Source organism: Moschus berezovskii, chromosome 9, assembly GCF_049115385.1.
Source record: "Moschus berezovskii isolate FMDL1 chromosome 9, NW_MosBer_1.0, whole genome shotgun sequence".
NCBI classification, from domain to species: Eukaryota; Metazoa; Chordata; class Mammalia; order Artiodactyla; family Moschidae; genus Moschus; species Moschus berezovskii.
The window spans coordinates 24,261,936-24,286,349 of NC_142468.1; the positions used below are offsets into that span (position 1 = coordinate 24,261,936).

A 24,414-nucleotide genomic window follows, 5' to 3' on the forward strand; every position below is an offset into this window, starting at 1 on the left:
TGCTTACAACAAACACTTAAGGAGCACCTGTTATATAGTTTGATAACATTCGTGATGCTGTGAGCTTTACAGACTTTTTAACTCCTCAGAAAAAAACTGAAGTGAAAACTATGTGCTGATTTGAATACATCCAGATTCTCCTCTACATATTCCCAGTATGGCATGCAAGCTAGCAGTCATGGCTCCCTCATGAAAACAGTTACATTGTTAGACCTGGATCTAAAGAGCTAGTAGAGGCCTCTAAATTAAACCTTCACAAATAGCTTAAATGTCTCACCAACACACTCTTCTATTTTCCAGTCCTTTTAACAGTGAGTTAAGTCTAGTCATGGATTGAATAAGCTGGGTTAGATTTAATCTTCTAGTATTTAAATAGCTATTCTTGGGAATAATTAGTAAAATTAATTTATCCAGTACCTCAAGTATCCTTAGAGATTAAATTTATGAAGTAAACCAAAGTTAACTCAAGACTTGCTACACCCTGGCCACTGTAGCTATAACTGCAAACCATGTGTTATCTATAAGATTTATTTGCCTTTGCATATATTATTTACCTTTAAAACAATCTGTTCTTAAAGAAAAAAATGATGGAAACATTTTGAAAAACAATTGTTAATTGTGTTCAAACAGATCCCTAACCTGTTAGGAAGAGAAGTGAAACTCTAAGGTGGCACCTAGCAAATATTTTACTGGAAAAAAAAAATTAAAAGTTGGGCAATGATACTCAAAATAACTAAATTTACAAAGCAGCATCTTTTTCTTAAAAAAACAAACAAACAAAAAAACCCCCAAAAAACTAAAGTTAAAAAAAAAACAAAAACAACCCCCGCCCTTACCACCTTGAATTACAAACTCAAGACAAGCAGCTTAGTACACCAACCAGCGTGATAAATTCTCCTTCTGACCACATGTTGTCATCAGTCTCAAATAGGTAAAAGGCACTCAACTAATGTAATTCTTTAGTTACATTTTAAGGCTTTTTTCCCCTAGGAGTAAACTTTCACTAATTAAAATGTTCTCTAAATCCTCTTTATTAAAGGGGGGGTGGGTGGGGGGAGAGGGTGCCTGGCACACAGTATACGGCTCACAGGATCTCAGCTCCCTAACCAGGGATCAAACCCAGGCCCTCAGCTGTTAAAGCATGGAGTCCTGACCACTGGCAGTCTCTGTAAACCTTCCTTTTGAAAGGATCTGCTATACTCATCCTCTGGTCACCTGCCTTTAAATTACTACATTTCAAATAAAATGAAATTCTTAGGAATCGTAATGCTTTTAACTGGTGATAATAAGGAAGAAACCTATGGTTAAATATCCCAGAAATTTATTTAATGTTTGTTTGATACATCTTATATAGAAAGGTTGGAACTATTCGCTTTGAGTGCCTCCGATAAATCTCATGGAGGCACTAAACTACAAAGGGGTGCCAATCTGGAGATATCAGAAATGGAAATCATAAGCCCAATTTATATCTTGTCTTGAAGATCTGTCTCTAGTGAAATCAAGCCACTCCCTTAAAAAATGTTCAAGGTGTTGGAGCTACTGTGTGAAAACAGCTAACATTTAGGAGGGCGTTTCATGTTTTGGTCTGTCAGAACATTTAAATACTTAAAATAAAAAATATTCAGCTTTGAAGTTTTCAATACTGGAAAACTTTTAAGTCTAGGGTTTACAGCCAGGAAGGCTGCTTTGTGTTCCTTGGACTGAACTCTGTTTCCCACAAAGTTAATCTTCAGCTTTGGCTTCCATTTCTTCTGCATCATCATCTCCATCCACTTCTGCGTTTTCTCTCTCAAGCCTCTCCAGTTGCCTTGCAAGTTCGGTCTCATCTGTATCTGTGACCACTTTGGGCTGTGGAAGCAGAGGCACAATTTCAATGTGAATGTAGTTAAACACACACAGATTCAGTTTCAATACTATTACTGCCTGGTATTTTAACTCTTATTCTGAGTACTGAAATACTACCAATAAATTCCATGAGATAATAAAACTGAAAATATATATTGACTGTATAGTGGCTATATCTTTCAAACACAAAAAGATGACCTATAAAAATCCATCTTCTGGCTTCAAAATTTCTTCCACAGAAGAAATCTACTTTGAAAATTATATATGGAAATTTGGTTTTGTTCTTGTTGAGATGAGAAAAACACAGGACACTACTGTAGTTCCTCATTCTGAACTCAAAACTTCAAGCATTCTAAATTCTGACAATAATCAATCACTTCTTTCTTTTTTCAGTTATTTTCATTGTCTTTATTTTTTTCACTTTGGGGGATCAGTGACCAGAGTCTTGAATAACCACCCCATGATAGTTCTTATTTACTTTTAAAAATCCTTTTAGGAACTCAAGTCAATGACTATTTTATACTCAGAGGACTTGTAGTTTTAAACATATCTCATGGTCACTGGTCAGATATTTTATAAGACAAACCAGTTACATGATTGAAACTTCTTAAAAACTTTAATAACAAGGCAAAAATCCCAGTATTGACCTCACCTCCATTTGAACATTGAAGACGCCCCTCTTTTCCTCAATTTTTTCTTTTATAACAGCCATAGCTTGATTGAGGACAGAGAGGCCTTCTGTTCTCTCCAGGGTGGTTGTAGTCATTACATACCGAGGAGGAGCTATTAGATTAATCTAAGGAAGACAAAAATTCAATTATGAATGTACCTACAGACCACATAACAATTAGGATGTTTGAGAATCATTTTGCTAATCCGCTGCTTTAGAAACAAATCATCCCAAACTTTACTCCCAATTCCACAGCACAGCAATTTGGGGTCGTCTGTTAATGTAGCAGAAGCTAATTGAAGCTAACTGATACTATGATGTAACCCAGTAGTAGAAGCAGTCTGCTGCATACCAAAAATGAAGACTTATGACTTCTGGATCTTTGGTGGTTAAACTAACTATAAGAATCACTGGCACAATGGATAATCTGTCTCTAAAACAAACAAAAAAGATTCCTATTTGGTTCTAAACTAAACCGATGGAAGAAATTCTTCTAAGAGATTCTGATTAACAGCCATCCAGTTAATTTTACCTAATGGAAGAGTCAGGCCAAACCTCCTTAAAGCTGTGTGTGAATATAAGAAAATATATTGTCCTTTTCAAGATTCTATTAGCATAATGGGCACCGTGGCTACTTACTGTAAAGGAGGTTTAGCACAGCTGGTTCTTTGGCACTAAATACCAATAGGAATCTTAGTGACAGTAGCAGTAGCTACAACAAAAGCCTACACGTAATTTTAAACATTCCCTAAAGTATCATCAAGAACCACTTTTAATAACACTTGATATGAAATATGACCATAAAAAAATCTGGATTTAATTTGGATTAAGTGGATATTTCAGCAGGGAGGGAGAAAACAGGCTACTCACCTTGATGGGCATGGTTTCTGTAGAACAATTCAAACCTGCTCTCAGAGCTTCTTTTACGGCATCGATGCCTTCATAACCATAACAAGCCACTTCAATATCTAAAATTGTAAAAATTCAAAAGCTTACTCTAAAATATGCAAATTGTTTTTTAAAGTTTAAAAAGAAATCAGAGATATGACAAATACATTAGTACTCAAATACTTACAGAAGCTCTCATCACCCTTTCAATTAGAAATCAACCCCAGCTATTAACTTTCATATTTAAAAATATCTGAACATGCAGTGATATCGTATCTTCTCATCAACATCAAACCCCTGAATGATGAAACTATAAAAAACAGAGAAATTTAACAAACATCTTGAATTTTATATTTGGGTTGAAATCATAATTCCAACCCCTCTGTGCTTCAGTTCCTTATTTGTGACATGGTAAGGAGGAGTGTGATGATATCTGAATGAAATAATAACCACGGGGGCTTCCCTGGTGACTCTGGTCAAGGATCTGCCTGCCAATGCAGGAGACGGGTTCAATCCCAGATCCAGGATGCCATGGAGCAACTAGACTGATGTGCCACAACAACTGAGCCTGTGCTCAGGAGCTGCAACTACTGAAGCCCAAGCACCTAGAGCCTTTGCTCTGCAACAAGAGAAGCCACCACAATGAGAAGCCCATACACTGTGGAGAAAAGCCTGCACAGCAACAAAGACCCAGCAAAGCTCCCCAAATAAATAAAATTATAAAAAACCGAAATAATGTAACTGCAAATTGTCTAGAATAACTGCATACTCTGACCCAGCAATCCTACTTTTAAAAATTTGCTTTATAGAACACCTGTATAAATGGGTAAGTCTATGTGTATAAAGGTGTTAAAATGCAGTGTTTTTTGTAATATAGTTAGTTGACCCTTAACAATACAGCCTTGAACTGCATGGCCTCCTTCGTTCCGTTCCGTTCCGTTCAGTCGCTCAGTCGTGTCCGACTCTATGCAACCCCGTGGACTGTAGCCTACCAGGTTTCTCCGTCCATGGGATTCTCCAGGCAAGAATACTGGAGTGGGTTACCGTTTCCTTCTCCAGGGGATCTTCCCAACCCAGGGATCGAACCCGGGTCTCCCGCATTGGAGGCAGACGCTTTAACCAAAAGTAAACACTACAATACTACATGAACCACGGTAGTTGACTCTCGGATGCAGAATCACAGACACACAGGACTGACGAGGTTATATATGAATTTTCGAGTGCGCAGAGGGTGGGCATCCCTCTTATACATTGTTTAAGGGTCAAATACAGTAAAAAAGACTGGCCCAACCTGAACATTCATCAAGAGGAGAATGGCTGATATCAAGGTTTATTATTCTATGAAATATTACCTAACATTCAAAATGAGAATGATCCTCAAGTTCTACAGGGAAGGGCAGCCATAGTACACCAAATGGAAATAGCTAGTTGAAGAAAATGGTGCACACTATGATACCATTCTTATGAAAACATAAAAACTTATATCCGAACATAAATAGCATACATTCCTATACAGCATAGGTACAGAAAAAAATGTCTGAAAGAATAGATCCCAAATTTACAGTGGTTAATCCAGAGGCATGGGAGTATATTACTATACTGTCAGAATTTTAAAACATGCACTAAAACAAAATAATCACTCCACCCAAAAAAAGGGCCAACTTAAGGTTAGCTGAGCTCATTTACTTGTGTCAATATATATGCATTTTATGATAACTCAGTAGAAGTAAAAATTACTTAATTTCTTTAGCTTTTCTTGCTGTGAAAAACAAACATTTAGAAAAAGGTAGATGTTGATGTAGCAACATATTCTTTGGTGAGGCTCATTATGTAATAGCTTTTCTGGTACATGCAAAATATTTTAAACAGCATTTAAAAAATCATTTACCTGCTCGAATTTTGACAGCCTGTGGGGTTAAACGCCTATTAATATTGTTAATGAGTACTTCCCGTTCATCTTCATTCAAATCTAAGCTATCCAAAATAGATGGGTCTCTGAAAGAAAACACACACAACAAAATATCAAGGTTACTTTACTGATAATTAGGACACCAAACATAATATAACAGAATAATGTTTAAGAGCACAGTGTTTAGTGTCAGAATTAAGAGTTCAAATCTTAGCTTCACAATTTAATAGCTTTGTGCTTGGGGGCCTTTCTAGATCTCAATTTCAAAATTTGTAAAACAAGAATAAAAACAGTGTATCTCACTGGACTGCAGAATTAAATGAGATAATGCAACTGAAGTCCTTAGGCCTGTATGACAAAAAGAAAACACCCAAATGATCATTATTAAAAGGAAAATATTAGAGATCTGACTAAAGCAAGCAATTTAATGTCTCCTATACAGGCATACCTTGAAGATATTGTGGGTTCGGTTCTAGACCACAATAAAGCATGTTTAGCAATAAAGTGAGTTACACGTTTGGTTTCTCAGTGCATATAAAAGTTACACCTATGCCATACTGTTGTTTTCTGTTAAAAATACTTCATTCCTAAAAAATGGTAACCATCATCCTAGTCTTCAGGGAGATGTAATCTTCTTGCAATAGTAACATCAAGGGATCACAGATCACAACAAAATAATGAAAAAGTTTGAAATATTGCAAGAATTCTCAAAATGTGACACAGAGACATGAAGTAAGCAAAGGCTATTGGAAAACTGGAACCAACAGATTTGCTTGATGCAGGGTTGCCACAAACCTTCAATCTGTAAAAAATGCAGTACTTGCGAAGTGCAGTAAAATGAATTCTGCTTATTTATCTCACATCCCACTATAATTAAGCATATCCATGTAATTAGCAGTTCTTGCTTCAAGGTGCTCAAAAAGAACAAAAACATGGAAAAAAAATTTAAAAAAAAAAGTGCATTTTTGCACTTCTGGGGTGAGGTGAGGAAGGTATCAGTGGGGTCAGGAAGGGCTTCATGAATGAAGTGGCATTTCATCTGACCCACGTAAATGCCACAAACAGGGACCAGAGTCTTGTTCACTGGCATGTTTGTTGAACAAATTAACAAATGGAAAAAAAAATAATGACTAAAAGAATGGTAGGATTTTAACAAGACTGTTTTAAGAAAATTCTGATATACTGATACTGAAAGACAAACCAACAGAAAAAAAAGAAAATGAGATGAACAGATGTTTCACAGAAGACAAATGGTCAGTTAACATGAAAAGTGGTCAACTTCCACCAACAACCAGCAAAATGCAAACCCAAAGAAGCCACTATTGGACATCAATCTGTTTGGCACAAAGAAAAGAAAAATATGAGATATATATAAAATGTTGATGAAGAGAAACAGCAACACTCATATAATTGCTAAAAGGACTATATACTATAGAACCAGTTTGGATAAACTTTAAATAAACTAAGTAAATTTAAAGGTGCATATAATCAGTCCCATGACTCAACAATTCTATTCCGAGGTATCTATCTTAGAAATTTCCAAATATGTACACAGACATGTACATGGATATTCACACAGTACTATTTGAAAAACAGGGGGCGGGGGGGAATTACCTAAACGTTTTTAATAGAGGAACAAAAAAAAAAGGGCATGTTCTCACAAGTAAATACTATATAAAAATTAATATGAAGTAGGCATACATGTATCAATTTGGAGAAATTGATAGATTTCTGAAATTTACAGTAACTGATAGATTACTGAAATTTGTAGTAACAGCATTACAAGTAGAAATGTAAAGTATTGAAAACCTGTCACAGTGATAAAATAAATTGTTTTTTTGTTTAAAAATACATTCTGTATGTACTTTTCATAATCTATTCACACCTTTACATGTATCAATACCATAAATGATAATGACACACACATAATTTCAGAACAGTGGTTACCATTATTGAGTGACCAAAACGGCTTTGGAGGCAAAAAATATTGTTTCCAACTATCTCAGAAATTTTAACTAAAAGGAAAAAAAAACAAATGAAGCACACGTGGCATCGAATTATGATGAGTTAAATTTGGATAGTTGCAACATGGTTGAGGAAGCAAGAGAAGAACTTTAACGATGATAAATGAAGATTTAATTCACTAGGATGAAGGTTAGTTTGTTAAGGGAGTGTTAACGCAGAGCAGTAATGGAGAAGGTACAGGAGGCAGAAGCTGTAAGCAGGGCCAATGATGACAGCAAGCTGAGGTAAGAGATGTACTGACTGAGGAGCCCAAGACTAAAGTCAGGAAGGACAGAAATATAAAGCAGTGCTTGATGCTCAATAGATAAACTCTGCACGGACCTAGAATGCTTGTGCTTGAATCCTGACTCTACCATTTGGTAGCTGTGTGAACTTGGACAATTTAATCTCTGCCTCAATTTCCTCATCTATAAGATAGGAATAATAGGACACCATAGGTGGTTGTGAGAATTACATATATGTTTGCTGCCATAATTATTACTTTTCTCACCTTTCCCACAATTTGACATAAAAAAAATTAAGTCACATGAGGGGGTAAGGTGGAAGGGATCTGGAGCCTCAGGTGAGTAGGCATGATGGAGGCTCTAACATGTTGTTCAAAGTCCCACTTGGCCATTCTGAGGGCTGAAGAGACTAATCTCCCTTGGCAGGACAAGGGTTGGCAAGTAACAATGCAGTGGTGAGGCTGCTTGTGAAGTATTAACATCTAGAAGGAATGGGAGGTGCAGAAGCAGAGACAGTAAGTACAGAGAACTTAGAAAGTCTGGCCGTTAAAAGCAGAAGACACAGTGTTTCCTACAGAAGAAAAGTAGAGGGCAGGTTGAAAAGTTTGTTTTTTAGTATAAATGGGAAAAATCTGAGCATATTTTTATGTTGACAGAGCAAAACCAATACAGAAAAAGGCTGAAGACTCAAGGGAGGAAGTAACAGATGGAGATGATATTCCTCAGGAATAGCTGGGCACAGGTGGTAAGATTAGTTTGAGAGCAGGAAGGACCCGAATTCCAGTGTGACAGGAGCACAGGAAGTAATGACAGGTGGGAAAGATAAGTTGGATGAGATAGTGGAAGGAAACGGAGGTGATCCTGTGCAATGCTTCTTTTTCAGGCAGTGAGCGCAGCAGGTGAGAGTGAGGGAAGAGGGACAGAGTAGGTATCTGGGGAAGTGCGGAGAAGTTCTGAAACAGCCAGTCTAAGAATGGGAGGAAGAAGTGATCAGGAGCAAAGAGGGTGTGGGGCAGCAGTTAAGGCCCAGCTGAGGTTGGAGACCATGAATATGCAGTGGCACCAACCTGTAAGACTGTGGTTTTTCCTAGTAGCACCCAGCAGTCTGTAAGTGCAGAGAAGGCAGGAACATCACTCCAAGGCTGGATGTAACAGAACGAAAAACAGGGCAAAGCTCACGATATTGGCAAGAAAGTTGTTGAAATGATGGACCATGGTGTGTCTATGCTGAGTAAGAAAGAGAAGGCAGGAAAAGGTGAAAAGACAGGGAGGAAAGAAAGGGTCTGGAATTAGAGCCTGATGTAAGAATTAAGACGACAGAGTAGGACAGTGTGGCAGCTGGGAGGCCATGGTAAAAGAACAGAAAGTGTGAATTAAAGATTTTGGAGGAGCAAATCCTGGTGACAGTAAGATCCAGGGTGAGGTCATATGGAAAACTGGCTAACATGGCGTGGGCTGAAGGTCTAAGCAACTGAGGTAAAGAAAACAAGAGATTACAGTTTAAATGAAATGTCTATGCTGGCCCTGAAGTCATAGAGGACAATCACAAAACTTGGAGAGGAAAAGATTTAAGGCAATAGTGTCAGATGGTTTAAAGAACTACCCAACTATGGTACAGCAAATCAGACAGGCTTAGCTTTAGAGGATTGGCCCATATCATGGGCCTTTTATACTAAAATATTTTCATCTAAATTTGACAAGGACTTACTACATGGATGTTGCGTTACTAAATGTTAGGCTCTCAACATGTGTGCTAGGCCCAGCAGCTGTAATACCAAGGGAAAAGCAGAGCTAAGGAGGAGTTCTTACGAGACTGCGTGCTTAAATGCATCATAGGCACCATATCCGGGTCTCTTGTACTTGTCATCGAAGACCCAGGCAGTCCTCTGGAACAGGCTTTCCAGCTGCTCATCCTTGGTGTATTCTAAGACCTCAGCAACATGACGAAGAATGCTGTAAACCTAGAAAAAAAATGAAGAGCACAACAATTCAAAGATAAGAGATCTAGAAATGAGAAACCAGAACTATAAAGGTGGCATAGAAATACAAGAAACTATTCTTAAGTAATCTTTTAAAACTTTGAACAGAGTTACATATTTTACCATTTGTTATACACTGGTATATATAATTTAACCTGAACCATAAGAAAATTAGTATTGTATGATTCTGAAGCACTTTCAACATGTTGTAGGAATAATGTGGACTTTCTTGAGTTTTACACATTCATAAGTAAATGGTCTCTATCTCGTGCCTTTGTTGGTTTTCTGTGAGCTGTAGTTTCTGGGAATCGAGCAGCTCTCATTCCTGTAACTCTTGTAATCCAGTCATTCGTGTGCCTTCTTCGTGAGGATTCAGTACGGCTGTGGTGCTGTTATCCCTCTGATATGAACCCTAACTCGGTGTAAAGCCCCAAAGCTCTGTTACTTATTTTTATTTTATATTGTACTATATTTTATTTACAGTGTTGTGTTTGTTTCAGGTGTACAGCAAAGTGATACGGTCATATATATATATATATGAATTAACAAAAGCAGTTCCCATCTTTTGATGGGGTGCTCATGGTTTATAACATAAATGGCATTATTTTGAGAGAGGGATAACTTAGGTATGGAATTGGGTTTTTTTTTCTTTTTGCAGCTTGAGGTAGTTGTAAAATAACTTAATGGAGCTTTTTACAACTGTGTATTCAATAGTATTTTTTTCATTGGTGAAATTTTAACTGTTAATGTTTTTGGCATTGTGCTTTGTACCATTTATTAAATAAAAATTAAAAAAAAAAGATCTATATGTTTTTTAAAAAAGATATTTTTACATTTCAGAAGAGAGCATATAAAAACAAACCTTTGGTTACTTTGATTAGAATAACTCCTTAACAACAAAAGATTACCATATGAAAACTTTTTTTCCCATAATTATTTCCTTTTCCATAACAATGAACTCAAGTGGGTGAACAAACACAAACCATATAGCATTTATAGCCTAAGATCAGAGCAAGTCAATTCTGGGACAAACCAACCTCTCTGAATATGCTTCCTCATCTAGAAAAGGGAGATACCAGTATCTCTCCTTTTTATTGTAGAGAGTTCTTACATGGATCAAATATAAGACATTAGGACTACTATTCCACGACAGATGTGGGCTCGATCCCTGGACTGGGAAGATCCTCTGGATGTGGAAATGGCAACCTGCTCCAGTGTTCTTGCTTGGAAAATTCCATGGACAGAGGAGCCTGGGCTGGGCTGCAGTCCACAGGGTTGCAAAGAGTCAGACACAACACACACACACTCACACACAACAACAACATGAGAGCACAGAACCAGGATGGAGATTTTTAGTATTTCTTTTGCTCTGTTATCTTTTAACAATTATCCTTCAATCCTACCCATCTCCTACTCACTGCTGCCAATTTTTTCTAATCTCCTAAAAATAAAAGGGCTCAAAGAAAGAAGGTTTCATGTTAATTACACACCAAAACTGACGGAGGGAAGGTAATATCATTGGCTATTTCATTCTAACATCTTATCATCCCAATGATATCTACTCACATACTCATTTTACAATAGCCTAGGAGAAGGCAGGGCTTCCCTGGTGGCTCAGAGGTTAAAGCGTCTGCCTCCAATGCAGGAGACCCGGGTTCGATCCCTGGGTCGGGAAGATCCCCTGGAGAAGGAAATGGTAACCCACTCCAGTACTCTTGCCTGGAGAATCCCATGGACCGAGAAGCCTGGTAGGCTACAGTCCACGGGGTCGCAAAGAGTCGGACACAACTGAGCGACGGAACGGAGGAGAAGGCAATGGCACCCCACTCGAGTGCTCTTGCCTGGAAAATCCCATGGGCGGAGGAGCCTGGTAGGTTGCAGTCCATGGGGTTGCTAAGAGTTGGACACGACTGAGCGATTTCACTTTTACTTTTCACTTTCATGCATTGGAGCAGGAAATGGCAACCCACTCCAGTGTTCTTGCCTGGAGAATCCCAGGGATGGGGGAGCCTGGTGGGCTGCTGTCTATGGGGTCGCACAGAGTCGGACACGACTGAAGCGACTTAGCAGCAGCAAGGGAAGAAAACAAAATGGAAATTTCCTAGAGACGTGCTTCTCAAATTTGGACCTGGTGGGACTTGAAAGATTTGGGTAACGGTCTCATGGCTTTTATATTTTTACTCTTTTACCAGGGTTAAGCAAGATTTTAAAAATTTTCTCTTCATTTAAACAGTTTTCTTGGCATTTTACCGTGAAGATAAAAACACACAGGGCAGAAGAGAACAAAAGACACAAAATAAGGATAAAGAAAAGAGAAGCAATGGAAACTCCCAATAAGAACTAAAGATCTAGGGGATAAAGGAAAATCTAAATAGGACCAAAGAGCAGAGAAATATAGGAAGATGAGAATGAAGAAATGACAATTCTTGCTTTATCAGTGCTTACTGTGGATAAGTAGCAAATAACAGCAAAAATAAGAAAAAAAGCTGGTTGTCTCTGATCCTTACCTCAGAAGAGCTGAAAGTCAAAACTTATGTGTTATGACAGCCAAATCAGCTAAACTCACTCATAGTTAACATAAAAGAGCTTAAAAACACTAATGGTCTGGTAGTGATCTGAGAACATTAGACTTCAGTGCTTTAAGGTAGTAACATCATGAGACAACTGATGTCTCACTAAAGTCACACTCTTTCAAAATGAAGTCTTCAAAGTATTTTCCTATGAAACACAGAACTGAAAATGGAAATACAGATAGAGAAAATCTAGGTTTTTGTTTCTGCTGGCAACGTGTCATGTAGATTATTTATTAAACAGACTGAACAGTGGACTAATTTGACTAAATAATCAACTTACAGTTTTGGATTTGGTAAATTTATCTTCACATTTGATTGCTTCCTCTGGTGAAACTCTTCTTTTTGACAAATCAATATATCCTATATGAGAAAAATTTGAAAACATTATCTCGGTCCAGGTATCAAATCACTGTGACAATTTTTACAACCATATTGCTGGGTTGGCATACCAACACTTATTCCCTACTTAAATTGTATCAACAAAAAACTGCATAAGTAGTACATGTACTACGTAAAAGTATTATGTTTTAAAGTAAATTTTTGTCATCATGTAATGTTACCTTGGCGAAGGGAACTAATAATTTCAGTTATCCAAATGCGAGCTAAAACCATGTCTATTAAGCATCAGAGAATCAACTGTATCATGTTTTCTGTATTCTTGATGTTTTGACATCTGTGGCCTGGCTGACCAGGGAAGAGACTCTGCTGGCCCAGCACTAGCCAAGAGCTCAATGGGAGCCTTTCACATGGAAATCAACCAACCCAGAGCCCACGTCCCCAACCATCTCATCAAAGTTCCATACATCAGGTCAATACTCCCCATCCCCTAAATCGATGTAGGGCCAGATACCAGACAACTAGAGACAGTCCCCGTGCACCAGGCACTGCCCATACTATTCAGATGAGCCAACTGTAAACTGTTTACAACGACCTGCCTTGCCTTTCTCATGGAAACCTCAATAAAGGCTCTGGCCTAAGGTTTCCCCTTGCTCTTCCTGCCTCCTGATCAAAACTGGTGCTTCCTCACGTGGCTTTGCACAGCATGCTGGGTCCCCATTTCCTGGGAAACTTTAGTAATAAAAATCTTCTTTCAATGGCATGGCCACTCCATGTCACCAGTCATCTTCATAAATCAAAGTCCCATGGGCACAAAATGAGACAAGAAGTTAAATGTATTTTAAAGAATTAAATGTTCCAATGTTCACTGGAACATTATTTACAATAGCCAGGACATGAAAGCAACCTAAATGTCCAACAATGGAGGAATGCATAAAGATGTGGTACATACACACAATGGAGTATTACTCATGGCTATCAGGGGATAAGACAGGGAGATAATATACACAGTATTGATACATACACACTGCTACTATACTCAAAGCTCTATAATGGTTTACATGGGAAAAGAATAAAAAAGACTGGATACATGTATATGTGTAACTAATTCACTTTGCTGTACACCTAAAACTGACACAACATTGCAAATCAACTATACCCCAATAAAAATTAAAAAAAAAAAAAGAGAGAGAATTAAAGAGAAAATGGTCTTTCACCTTTACCCACATTAGGTTGGTGCAAAAGTAACTGCGGTTTTGCACTGTCGAAATTTGCTGGAATACATTCTTAAATGTGGCTGTTATACATTATTTTAATGTGCACTTACTGTGTTATGTTTTTCACTAATGAATTATTACTTGCTGTTTATTTCATATGTATTTATGTATTTTAGACTATGGAAATGATATTAGACAAAAAACAAATCTGAGTGATTTTCTTATTCGAGTTCAAAACAGGTCATACAGCACAGGAAACAAGCTGCAGCATCAACAACGCATTTGGCCCAGAAACTGCTAAAGAACGTACAGTGCAGTGGTGGTTCAAGAAGTTTTGCAAAGGAGATGAGAGCCTTGAAGATGAGGAGTGTAGTGGCTGGCCACTGGAAGTTGAGAACAACGGAGAGTATTATGGAAGCTGATCCTCTTAAAATTACACGAGAAGCTGCCGAAGAACTCAATGTCGACCATCCTATGGTTATTTGGTGTTTGAAGCAAATTGGAAAGGTGAAAAAGCTCAGTAAGTGGGTGCCTCAAGAACTCACCACAAATCAAAAAAATAATCGTTTTGAAGTATCATCTCTTATTCTACGCAACTACAATGAACCATTTCTCAGTTAGATTTTGTTGTGTGGCAAAAAGTAGATTTTACAAAACAACCAGCGACAACCAGCTCAGTGGTTGGACCGAGAAGCTCTGAAGCACTTCTTAAAAGTCAAACTTACACCAAAACTCATCGTCACTGTCTGGTGATCTGCTGCCAGTCTGATCCACTACTGCTTTCTGAATCCCAGTGAAACCATTACATCTGAGAAGTGTGCTCGGCCAATCTATGAGATGCACTGAAAACTGCAACCCTGCAGCTGGCACTGGTCAACAGAAAGGGCCCAATTCTTCTCTGCAACAATGCCCGACCACACGTTTGCACAACCAAAGGTTCCAAAGTTGAATGAATTGGGCTACGAAGTTTTGCCTCATCTGTCATATTTACCTGACCTTTTGCCAACTGGCTTCCCGTTCTTCAAGACTTTGACAACTTTTTGCAGTCAACAACCAGCATGAGGCAGAAAATGCTTTCCAAGAGTTCGTCAAATCCTGAAGCATGGATTTTTTTGCTACAGGAACAAACCAACTTATTTCTCTTTTGCAAAAATGTATTGATTGTAATGGTTCCTATTTTCCTTAATAAAGGTGTGTTTGAGCCTAGTTATACTGATTTAAAATTTAGGGTCCAAAACCACGCTTTTGCATCAACCTAAATCTTTCAGCCTAAACAACTTCCTTTACCATCTCTTATAATGCAGTTCTGTCTTGTAAGAAATTCCCCTAGTTTCTATTTACCTGATAATGTCTTCATTTGACTTTTATTGCTGAATATTTTCTTTAGAAACAGAATTCTGGTTTGATAGTTTTCAGTGTTTTACAGATGTCATTCAATGCTCCGACCTTCATTATTTCCAATAAAAGAATGCCATTGTAATTTGTATTACTGTAATTTGTATTTGTAATTTGTATTCCCCTGTAAATAACATCATTTTCCTTGGCTATTTTGAAGATTTTGTTTTCCAATAGTTTGGTATTCCTAGATGTGGTCTTGGTATTTATTCTGCTTTAGGTTTGCTGAGCTTCCTTAATTTGTAAACATTTTTTCTCCCAGGAAATATGGGAAACTTCTGGCCATGGTTTCTTCAAATGTATTTTCTGCTTTTTCTTTCTCTTATCTTCTTTTGGAATAAAGCTTTTGATTGTTAATAGGTTTCTCTTTTTTTCCTCTCAGTATTTCAGACTGGTTCTTTTTATTTTTTGGCTGTGCTGTGCCACATGTGGGATCTTAGCTCAACCAAGGATTGAACCTGCGCCCCCAGGATAGAAGCATGGAGTTCTAACCACTGGACTGCCAGGAATGGTTCTTTTTAAATGAACTACCTTCAAATTTCAAGAAGTCTTCTGTCATCTTTCATCTGATGTTAGCCTATGCATTGAATTTTTTAGATACTAAAAAATTCATTTCTAGAAATTATATTTAGTTCTTTATGTGAGTTTCTAATTTCTCCACTAAGATTTCTGCTCACTCACTACAAGTACATTTTCCTGATATCCTCGAACAGTTAAAACATTATTTAAAATGCTTATCTGCTAATTTCAACATCAGGGTCATCTCTAGGTCAGTCTCCACTGATTATCTTTTTCGAATGAGTCATATTTTCCAGTTCATTCAAATATTTAGCAATTCTGAATTGTATCCTGGACATTAGAAAAGATACATGGCAGAGGCTCTGAATTCCTTTAGGTTCCTCTTAAGGATACTGATTTTTTTGCTGTTGCTGTTCACTCTGCATGGCTTGTGGGGTCTGAGTTCCCCAATCAGGGACTGAACCCCCACCTCTGGCAGCAAGAATACAAAGTCTTAACCACTGTACTGCCAGGGAACTCCCAAGGATACTCAATTTGTTTAGCAGTTAACTTGTCTGAATTCAAAACTATACAGAGCTGTCTTCCCAGATGGAAAGCAAATAAAATTTGTTTAGATTTTTATCCTGTTAGGCTGCTTGCAGTCTAGCCTCTACAAGTAGTTTCAGGAGTCAGCCAGAGATTTGAGCAGAGTTTTTATATACAAACAAGGGGCTCTCTCTGTGTCTCTTTCTTTAATTCTGATCACGACTTTCCAACTGTTGCGGCTGTCCAGAACGCTTATCTCCAGTTCTCAAGTCATTAAGACTGTGGGTTTTCCTTTAGAATCTTCACTGCCCTGCTTGGTATAACATGGCACTCAGTCAAAAGACTGTAAAACTTATTCAGTGAAGTTCCTGTCTTTCAAGTGTTAACGTGCCTTCAGTTTCAACCTGCTTTTGCTTGCTCCCATTGTCTCTGGATAAAATTTACCACCCATTTAGATACTTGCTTAGGGTTGACAGCAGTTATGTTGAATGGTTTATCCAACAGGACTTAAACTTCTATTATCAGAAATGGATCCCCTCTATAGGATCTTCTGCACTTTGCTTTTTTCTTATCTTATCCTAGAGCTCGTTTCATATCAGAATATTCAGATTTCATTCTGTAGAAAATTGCTTTGCCTGGCTCTGTCATGATTTATTTAACCACAATTTAGATTGCTGTTTCATGTTTTTAATTTACAGTGTATAAACAATGTTGTTATAAAAACACATTTTAACATCTATCTACCATATTTAAGCAACAGAGTTCCAGAAAAACATCTATTTCTGCTTCATTGACTATGCCAAAGCCTTTGACTGTGTGGATCACAACAAACTGTGGAAAATTCTGAAAGAGATGGGAATACCAGACCACCTGACCTGCCTCTTGAGAAACCTGTATGCAGGTCAGGAAGCAACAGTCAGAACTGGACATGGAACAACAGACTGGTTCCAAATAGGAAAAGGAGTATGTCAAGGTTGTATATTGTCATCCTGCTTATTTAACTTATATGCAGAGTACATCATGAGGAACGCTGGGCTGGAAGAAGCACAAGCTGGAATCAAGATTGCTGGGAGAAATATCAGTAACTTCAGATATGCAGATAATACCACCCTTATGGCAGAAAGTGAAGAGGAACTCAAAAGCCTCTTGATGAAAGTGAAAGGGGAGAGTGAAAAAATTGGCTTGAAGCTCAACATTCAGAAAACTAAGATCATGGCATCTGGTCCCATCACTTCAGGGGAAATAGACGGGGAAACAGTGGAAACAGTGTCAGACTTTTCTTTTTGGGCTCCAAAATCACTGCAGATGCTGACTGTAGCCGTGAAATTAAAAGACGCTTACTCCTTGGAAAGAAAGTTATGACCAACCTAGATAGTATATTAAAAAGCAGAGACATGACTTTGCCAACCAAGGTCTGTCTAGCCAAGGCTATGGTTTTTCCCGTGGTCATGTATGGATGTGAGAGTTGGACTGTGAAGAAAGCTGATCGCCGAAGAAATGATGCTTTTGAACTGTGGTGTTGGAGAAGACTCTTGAGAGTCCCTTGTATTGCAAGGAGATCCAACTAGTCCATTCTAAAGGAGATCAGTCCTGGGTGTTCGTTGGAAAGACTGATGCTAAAGCTGAAACTGCAATACTTTGGCCACCTCATGAGAAGAGTTGACTCACTGGAAAAGACTGATGCTGGGAGGGATTGGGGGCAGGAGGAGAAAGGGACGACAGAGAATGAGATGGCTGGATGGCAACACCAACTCGATGGAGGTGAGTTTGAGTGAACTCCGGGAGTTGGTGATGGACAGGGAGACTTGGCGTGCTGTGATTCATGGGGTTGCAAAGAGTTGGACACGACTGAGCGACTGAACTGAACTTATACAAATATACCTTTTCACTTTTTCTGACTACAGTTGAAAATATATTTGATTCCTTTTTGTGTTAACTATTTCATATAATAGGAAAGCAATATAAGCTAAGACACCAGCTGAGGTCCTACTAGGGCAATGATTAAACACAAAATTAAAAGGAATAATCTCAGTCTTCAAGTATTTTAATAAATGGGGGCTAGGGAGAGTGCTACAAGTAAGTCATTCAAAGCATTTAGAATAATCAATGTGCTAACAGTAGCACCTCTTAAGAGGTAATACAAGCTATCTTCAAAGTTTACTATTTAAGATTACAATCAGAAAAAAGTCAGTTATGTATAAAATCATTCATTTGCAAAAGTATCAATTAACTAGATGGCTGAGGAGATTCAGAAAGACAAGTTCAGTCAAGGTGACTGACTAGTCTTTTAAGCACGATGGTAACTACGTGACTGAAACAAACACCTGACGAATTATAGCGAGAAGGCTGAAACCAATGATCTCAACTATATTAACTGAAGAGAAAACCTACTCATTGGTATCGTACAATGTATTTAGAAACAATGTGTTCACAAAGAGGAGGATTTATACGGGGTCCAAAGAAGGGGCACCCAAAGAGTCACGACTCAGCACAGTGTGCACATGCACACACTCGTACACACACACACACACACTCTGAATAAATAACACAGTAAATAAATGAATACCTATTCACCTCTGCCTGAAAGATCCCAAAGGACCATAGGATCTGAAGTTCATAGACATTCTGATTACCAGAGAGACAGACAGTATTAAGTTCTAGATGGGTCTTTTTTAAAGACACAAAATATTCCTAAAATTCATTTACTTTTACAAAAGCTAGTCCTGGATGAACTAATTAAACCACTACTAACTTAAAAGGTTTTGTTTAGATGGTTAATTGGCATCCTTCTCTAACAACTTTGTATGTAAAACAGTTTAAGTACAAAATGAGGCGCTTTGTTTTTTAACTGCAGTAGGCAATATACAAAAAATATATTTTAAAATAAGTTTAACTCAGAAAAATTTCAGATATAAATTATTTAACATAAAATATTTATTCATTATGATTACATTTATATTTAATAAGTAAATATAAATGATTAAAATAAAAATTAAACATTCTTCTCACTTACCTTTTTCTTTGTCCACTCTAATAACCACCACACATTCATTCCTGCCAATTCGGATGAGTTTGTTTATAGAACGGATACGCCTTCTCGACAACTCACTCAGAAGAATCATGCCTTCGATGTTGTTGTATTCCAGCAAGCTGACATAAGCGCCCATTTCAGCAATGGACCTTACATTCACCATCACTACATCTTCCACCTCAGGAAATTTGTGTTGATAAAATCTACAACTTAGACCCGGCATTCTGCAATTTAAACAAAAGAATCAAGTCAGTGTTCAGTTAAGATCAACATAAAAAATATTAATTTTTTACATCTTGCCACTGGAAGAAGCTTTTAGTCTTCTCAGCTCTTTAAACTTCTTAAATGATGCTAGAAAACAGATGAATGTTCGGGAACCAAGCCTGAATTTTTATTTTGCTCCCCATTTTTCTAAGACTTGTATGATTCTCTACCATTAGTTTCAAAGGAATCATAAAAAATAATGATCATTTATAAAGAGTAAAATATTATTTTAATACTTAATAACAAATGATAGGAAGCATCACTACTGTTAAAAACCTATTCAGCAAAACTAAAGCTACTCTTCCTCCAAGTCAGCTAAGACTGGATTACCACCCACTATATAAAGGGAAGAGTTTTCCAACAAATTAAATCTTAACCCTAACCATATATCAAATGATATACTGTCATTTGTTGTTGTGGTTCGGCCATCAAGTCATGTCCAACTCTGCAACCCCATGAACTGCAGCATCCCAGGCTTCCCTGTCCTTCACCATCTCCCGGAGTTTGCCCAAACTCATGTCCATTGAGGTGGAGATGCCATCCAGCCATCTCATCCTCTGCTGTTGACCGACACACAACTCTATCATTTATTTTAGGCAAAATTATAGTATCACATGTCACAACAAAAACAAGATTAATCACAAAAGATACTAAATTTAACTAAAACGTATCCTTCTGAATTTTTTTCCTCTTAAACATGAATTTAATTCACAACTACCATAATTTTTAGCTTCCACTTTTCCCATTACTTCCAAATAATCTTCTCTCTTGTTGAATAGGTATACTCAATCCTGAGAATCCTTTAGTAGATATCCTCACTACTATAAAGTTCAAGTTTCTCTTAATCTCTGCACATTAAATATATTTAGAACTATTCCTTTTGATCCACCCAACCTACTTTAAACACCGCTCCTTTTATGACCCACAAGCCTAAAATCATTCCATGAATAGAAATATACTTTTAAAAGGAAGCTCTCAAATTAATCTTTGTTGGTAATTTTCATGTTTTTCTGATAACCTTAACTAATTTACTGTTGTTAAAGCTCAGAACATAGGCAATAATAAGACCCCAAATCCTATGAAAAATTTGTGAAAATTTACATACTAACTTACCTTTTTTATTTATTAATTGGGTAACAGGGCCACCATTACCTGTCTCAAAGATAAAACACCTACATCCAGCTCATAGAACACCAGAGTTCTGTTGCAGGGCAGTTTGACAACTGCTAACTGCACCCACATATATCTTCCTCGTGGCTTACCCACCGACTTATACATTTTTCTGTTACCTACAGGGTCCTATATAATCTGGCCACTGCCTATCTTCCTGAAGTACCACTTTCCTCATAGTCTTCCCCATTTTATAGATGAAAAATATGAAGCATGGGTTAAGCATCTTGTTCTGTCATATACTGTTAACAAGTGAATTTGAACCTATAACATTTGAATCCATAGTTTGTGTCTCAACATTATTGATAAACACACGACAATTAGAAATACCTTAAACAAAAAGCACTATCAGTGTACATGTCCAGTGCTAGAACATAATAAATTTTAGTATTAATATCAGGGCTTCCCTGGTGGCTCAGATGGTAAAGAATCTGCCTGCAATGCAGGAGAACCAGGCTCGGTCCGTGGATCGGGATTATCCCCTGGAGCAGGGAATGGCAACCCACTCTACTATCCGTGCCTGGAAAATTCCATGAACAGAGAAGCCTGGCAGGCTACAGTCCATGGGATCGCCAAGTGTCAGACACAACTGAGCAACTCACACACATAAAATTTTTATTATTAACCTATCCTATTTAATAAAAAATAAAGCTGCATATAACAGTGGTAGAGAAATATTTCTCTTTGAAGCTTGACAAAATAGGGATTTAGCAAATAAAGGGAAGCAGACATACAATGGTCAGAATTACCCACCAAGAAAGAGCTGAGCTGGTTGGTTCGTTTTTAAACAGGGCTTTTTTTCCTCTTGGACAACTGTTCTCAAATATCTGTATGCAAAGCACTAAAACTTGAGAGCTAAAAACATTTCATATTGGGTATAAAAATAAACATTATGGAAAGGTATGAAACAATTTAAGAGATTTAACAAGTGCTAGAGTCCCTTGTACTGCAAGGAGATCCAACCAGTCCATTCTAAAGGAGATCAATCCTGGGTGTTCACTGGAAGGACTGATGCTAAAGCTGAAACTGCAATACTTTGGCCACCTCATGCGACGAGGTGACTCACTGGAAAAGACTGATGCTGGGAAAGGTTGGGGGTGGGAGGAGAAGGGGACGACAGAGAATGAGATGGCTGGATGGCATCACCGACTCTGTGGACATGAGTTTGAGTGAACTCCGGGAGTTGGTGATGGACAGGGAGGCCTGGCGTGCTGTGATTCATGGGGTCAAAGAGAGTCGGACACGACTGAGTGACTGAACTGAACTGAACCATTTTTACTCACCAAGTTTCTTCAAATAGTAAAGCCGATAATTTTGGAGAAGCAAGACCTAATTTGATTGTAAAAGAACACAAGCAATAGTGTAAAAGAATTCTGAAGAGTGATATGAATGCCACTGCTTCAGAAGGTGCAAATCTCTGCAAAAGATAACATAAATAAAGGAATACTGCTAATGGTATGTCATTCACAGTGAATGATAGTAATAAGTACAAAAAAATAATCTACGCCTTTGCTCTCCTACTTACTAACTGTGGCTTAGGAATACTAATGTATTCCCATTAACTGTAGCTTCTAATGTGTGCCATGTACTTCACAGTTTGTGGAAGACATCAAATGAAATAATATACACATAAAAAGAGTTGGAAAGTGTAATGTGCTATACAAATGTAAGATATTAAAAGGCAAAGGAAATATCATTTCCGTTTTGTAACTTAATTCATTAAACAATTATTTTTATTATTAAAATAAAGTACTAAATGATTTCCTCAAAGACAAAAGCTTACTAAGTACAACAGGAGCTAAAACCAGGTCATATGACACTAAATCCAGAGTTTAACCCACAAAGCCTCAATATGTCAGAGTACTACAATACAGTATGTGTTCTCCAGTAAAGAATCTTTCAAAATAGAACAACTGAGCTCCAAGCTAATTTCAAATACCCTGCACCGTCAGTAATTTTGCCTGCTCAAACGGTAGGCAGGAGTTCTTAAATCACTGTGTCCTCCAGTCGCCATCACGGATACAGGAAGTCCACACTCCCTTCCAAACCAAAGCATGATGTGATAGAGGCAACTCCTGTGGTAATCCTAATTCGGCTCTAACACTTACCAGTTATGCTCTCTGAATGCTCGACTTTAGTACAGAAGTGCTAAATAAACAAAGCTTTTCAATTATTTCACTGTAGTTGAAATAGGAAGCACCAATCTCTAAAACTGCGCATCTTCTTGAGATCTTTTGAGAACCAGAAACTCTCATGTGGCATCCGATGAACTAAGACCAGGCAGTAAAGCTCTATGTAATTCCAAACTGCTGAAAGACACGGAGTTACAAGACTTTTTTCCCCCTGAGTAACAACTTCAATCCGAAGAAAAACCAATACTTCTTTGCTACACCTTTTCCCCAAGAAACAATGTTTCTTGTTTAATGAAAATTAAAGTAGGCTAAGTCTGGGGTAGTTAACAAAAGGGACCTAAAATTTCCGTATCTTATGTTTTTCAGTTCTGCTTAACCGAAAAAGACCACAGCGCTTAATTCTACAAGTCTACTGTCATCGGTGCTGAAAATACGGCAAAATGATACGAAGAATAATAAACTCTTCAGTAGTATCTTTTAGTTTCGTCTTAAGGACTGACTCATTCTACAGAAACGCACAACTCCAGCGACAGGGTAACAAGAGCTTCGATTTTTTAATACTAGTGGTCAGGTTAACAAATTATTCTTGGATCTTTTTTTAAACCCAACTCTTGTTAAAATCGAGGCCCAATCCACAGGTCCCTTGAAGCGTCCTGTCTGGTTACCACTGAGAGGCAGTATTTGCCGGGGCGGAAGAAGAAGGGAAAAAAAAAGAAAAAGGATGAAATTCTCAGGCCGAGAGACAGCAAAGTGCTCAGCGTCCTGGAGCGGGGAGTCACGGCGTTCTCCCCAGGCCGCCCCACCTCAAGACACCCCCACTCTCAGCATATTGACGAGGCTGTCCCATCACTTGGCCCACTTGCCTTCACGAGATTCCTCCGTCCGTACCATGACACCTCTGCTACACGGGGAGGCCGACACGCAGCCGGCGGGTGGCGGCAGTCGTGTCCAGACACTTCCCGCGCGGGGACGGGAAAAGGAGGGGGTGTTAGCCCCTGGGCCTAGCCTCTACCGACCACCCACGTCCCGAGACACAATCAAAGTGAATTCCTGGAGAAACCGATCAGAGAGACTGGTCACCTGAGGTATGTGTGTGAATCCCACACCAGGGTCCCACGCCACGCTCTTCAGCCGGAGAGATCAGACTCGATCAGCCCTCAGCAGCCGCCGACTCTCCTCAGCGTGCGCTTCGCTTGACCAAACCGCGCATGCGGAACCAGCTAGCAGCACGCAAGCGCAAACGGGCGAGAGGCCCCTCTTCGTCACTGACATAGAGTCCAGGTCCTCCGAGAACAAAGAATGTGGACCTTAGGAGGACCTGAAAAGTACGTTTTCTGGTTATCTTTAGCTTTCTCTAAGTAACCGTCAAGGCGCAAGTAAAAGGGAAGACTGATTCCTTGTTCCTAAAGCATAAATCTTCGCTGGAACCTTCAGTCAATCAGGAGGTGGCGCTGTGACCAAAGATGAAAACTGGAGGAAGAGGAGGAGTGTACTCTTACCTGTTCTTTCGCTTGGCGCGTGCAGAATCAAGCTCAGCAGCCTGGGAGGTGGAAGGGGAGGGGCTAGAAGGCGAACCGGAAATGAGGGGGCGATTCCGGGGTGCGCGCGCCTCAACATCCGGGCATCGCCTTCTTCTTGTCCTCCCCCTCCCCATACCCCCGCCCTCACCCGTACCGACAGGAAGCGGAAGTGAAGGCTGCGTAGCTTGGCTT

The 24,414-nt window shown here is 38.6% G+C and overlaps 1 protein-coding gene across 2 annotated transcripts; it reads right to left on the bottom strand.

Moving 5' to 3' along the window:
• Positions 1–1,593: 1,593 nt before the first annotated feature.
• On the bottom strand, positions 1,594–24,349 carry EIF2S1 (eukaryotic translation initiation factor 2 subunit alpha). 2 transcript variants are annotated; one of them, XM_055436143.2, is made up of 8 exons: positions 24,202–24,349; positions 19,119–19,360; positions 12,394–12,473; positions 9,371–9,522; positions 5,292–5,398; positions 3,386–3,483; positions 2,498–2,641; positions 1,594–1,848 (listed from the first exon to the last, which is right to left on the bottom strand). In XM_055436143.2, the coding sequence occupies exons 2-8, from the start codon at positions 19,357–19,359 to the stop codon at positions 1,723–1,725; spliced, it is 948 nt and encodes a 315-aa protein (XP_055292118.2). In that variant the 5' UTR covers position 19,360; positions 24,202–24,349; the 3' UTR covers positions 1,594–1,722. The 2 variants fall into 2 exon arrangements, with proteins under 2 accessions (XP_055292118.2, XP_055292119.1); XM_055436144.2 differs by lacking the exon at positions 24,202–24,349 and adding an exon at positions 23,783–24,020.
• Between the last annotated feature and the right edge of the window lie 65 nt (positions 24,350–24,414).

Bases quoted from the DNA above. Each gene is read 5' to 3' on its own strand.
- EIF2S1 (XM_055436143.2), bottom strand. From the start codon at position 19,359: ATGCCGGGTCTAAGTTGTAGATTTTATCAACACAAATTTCCTGAGGTG. The intron at 12,474-19,118 runs GTAAGTGAGAAG...TTTCTCATATAG, and splicing joins TAGAGTGGACAAAGAAAAAG to GATATATTGATTTGTCAAAA. The intron at 1,849-2,497 runs GTGAGGTCAATA...CTGCTTCCACAG, and splicing joins TCTTCAATGTTCAAATGGAG to CCCAAAGTGGTCACAGATAC.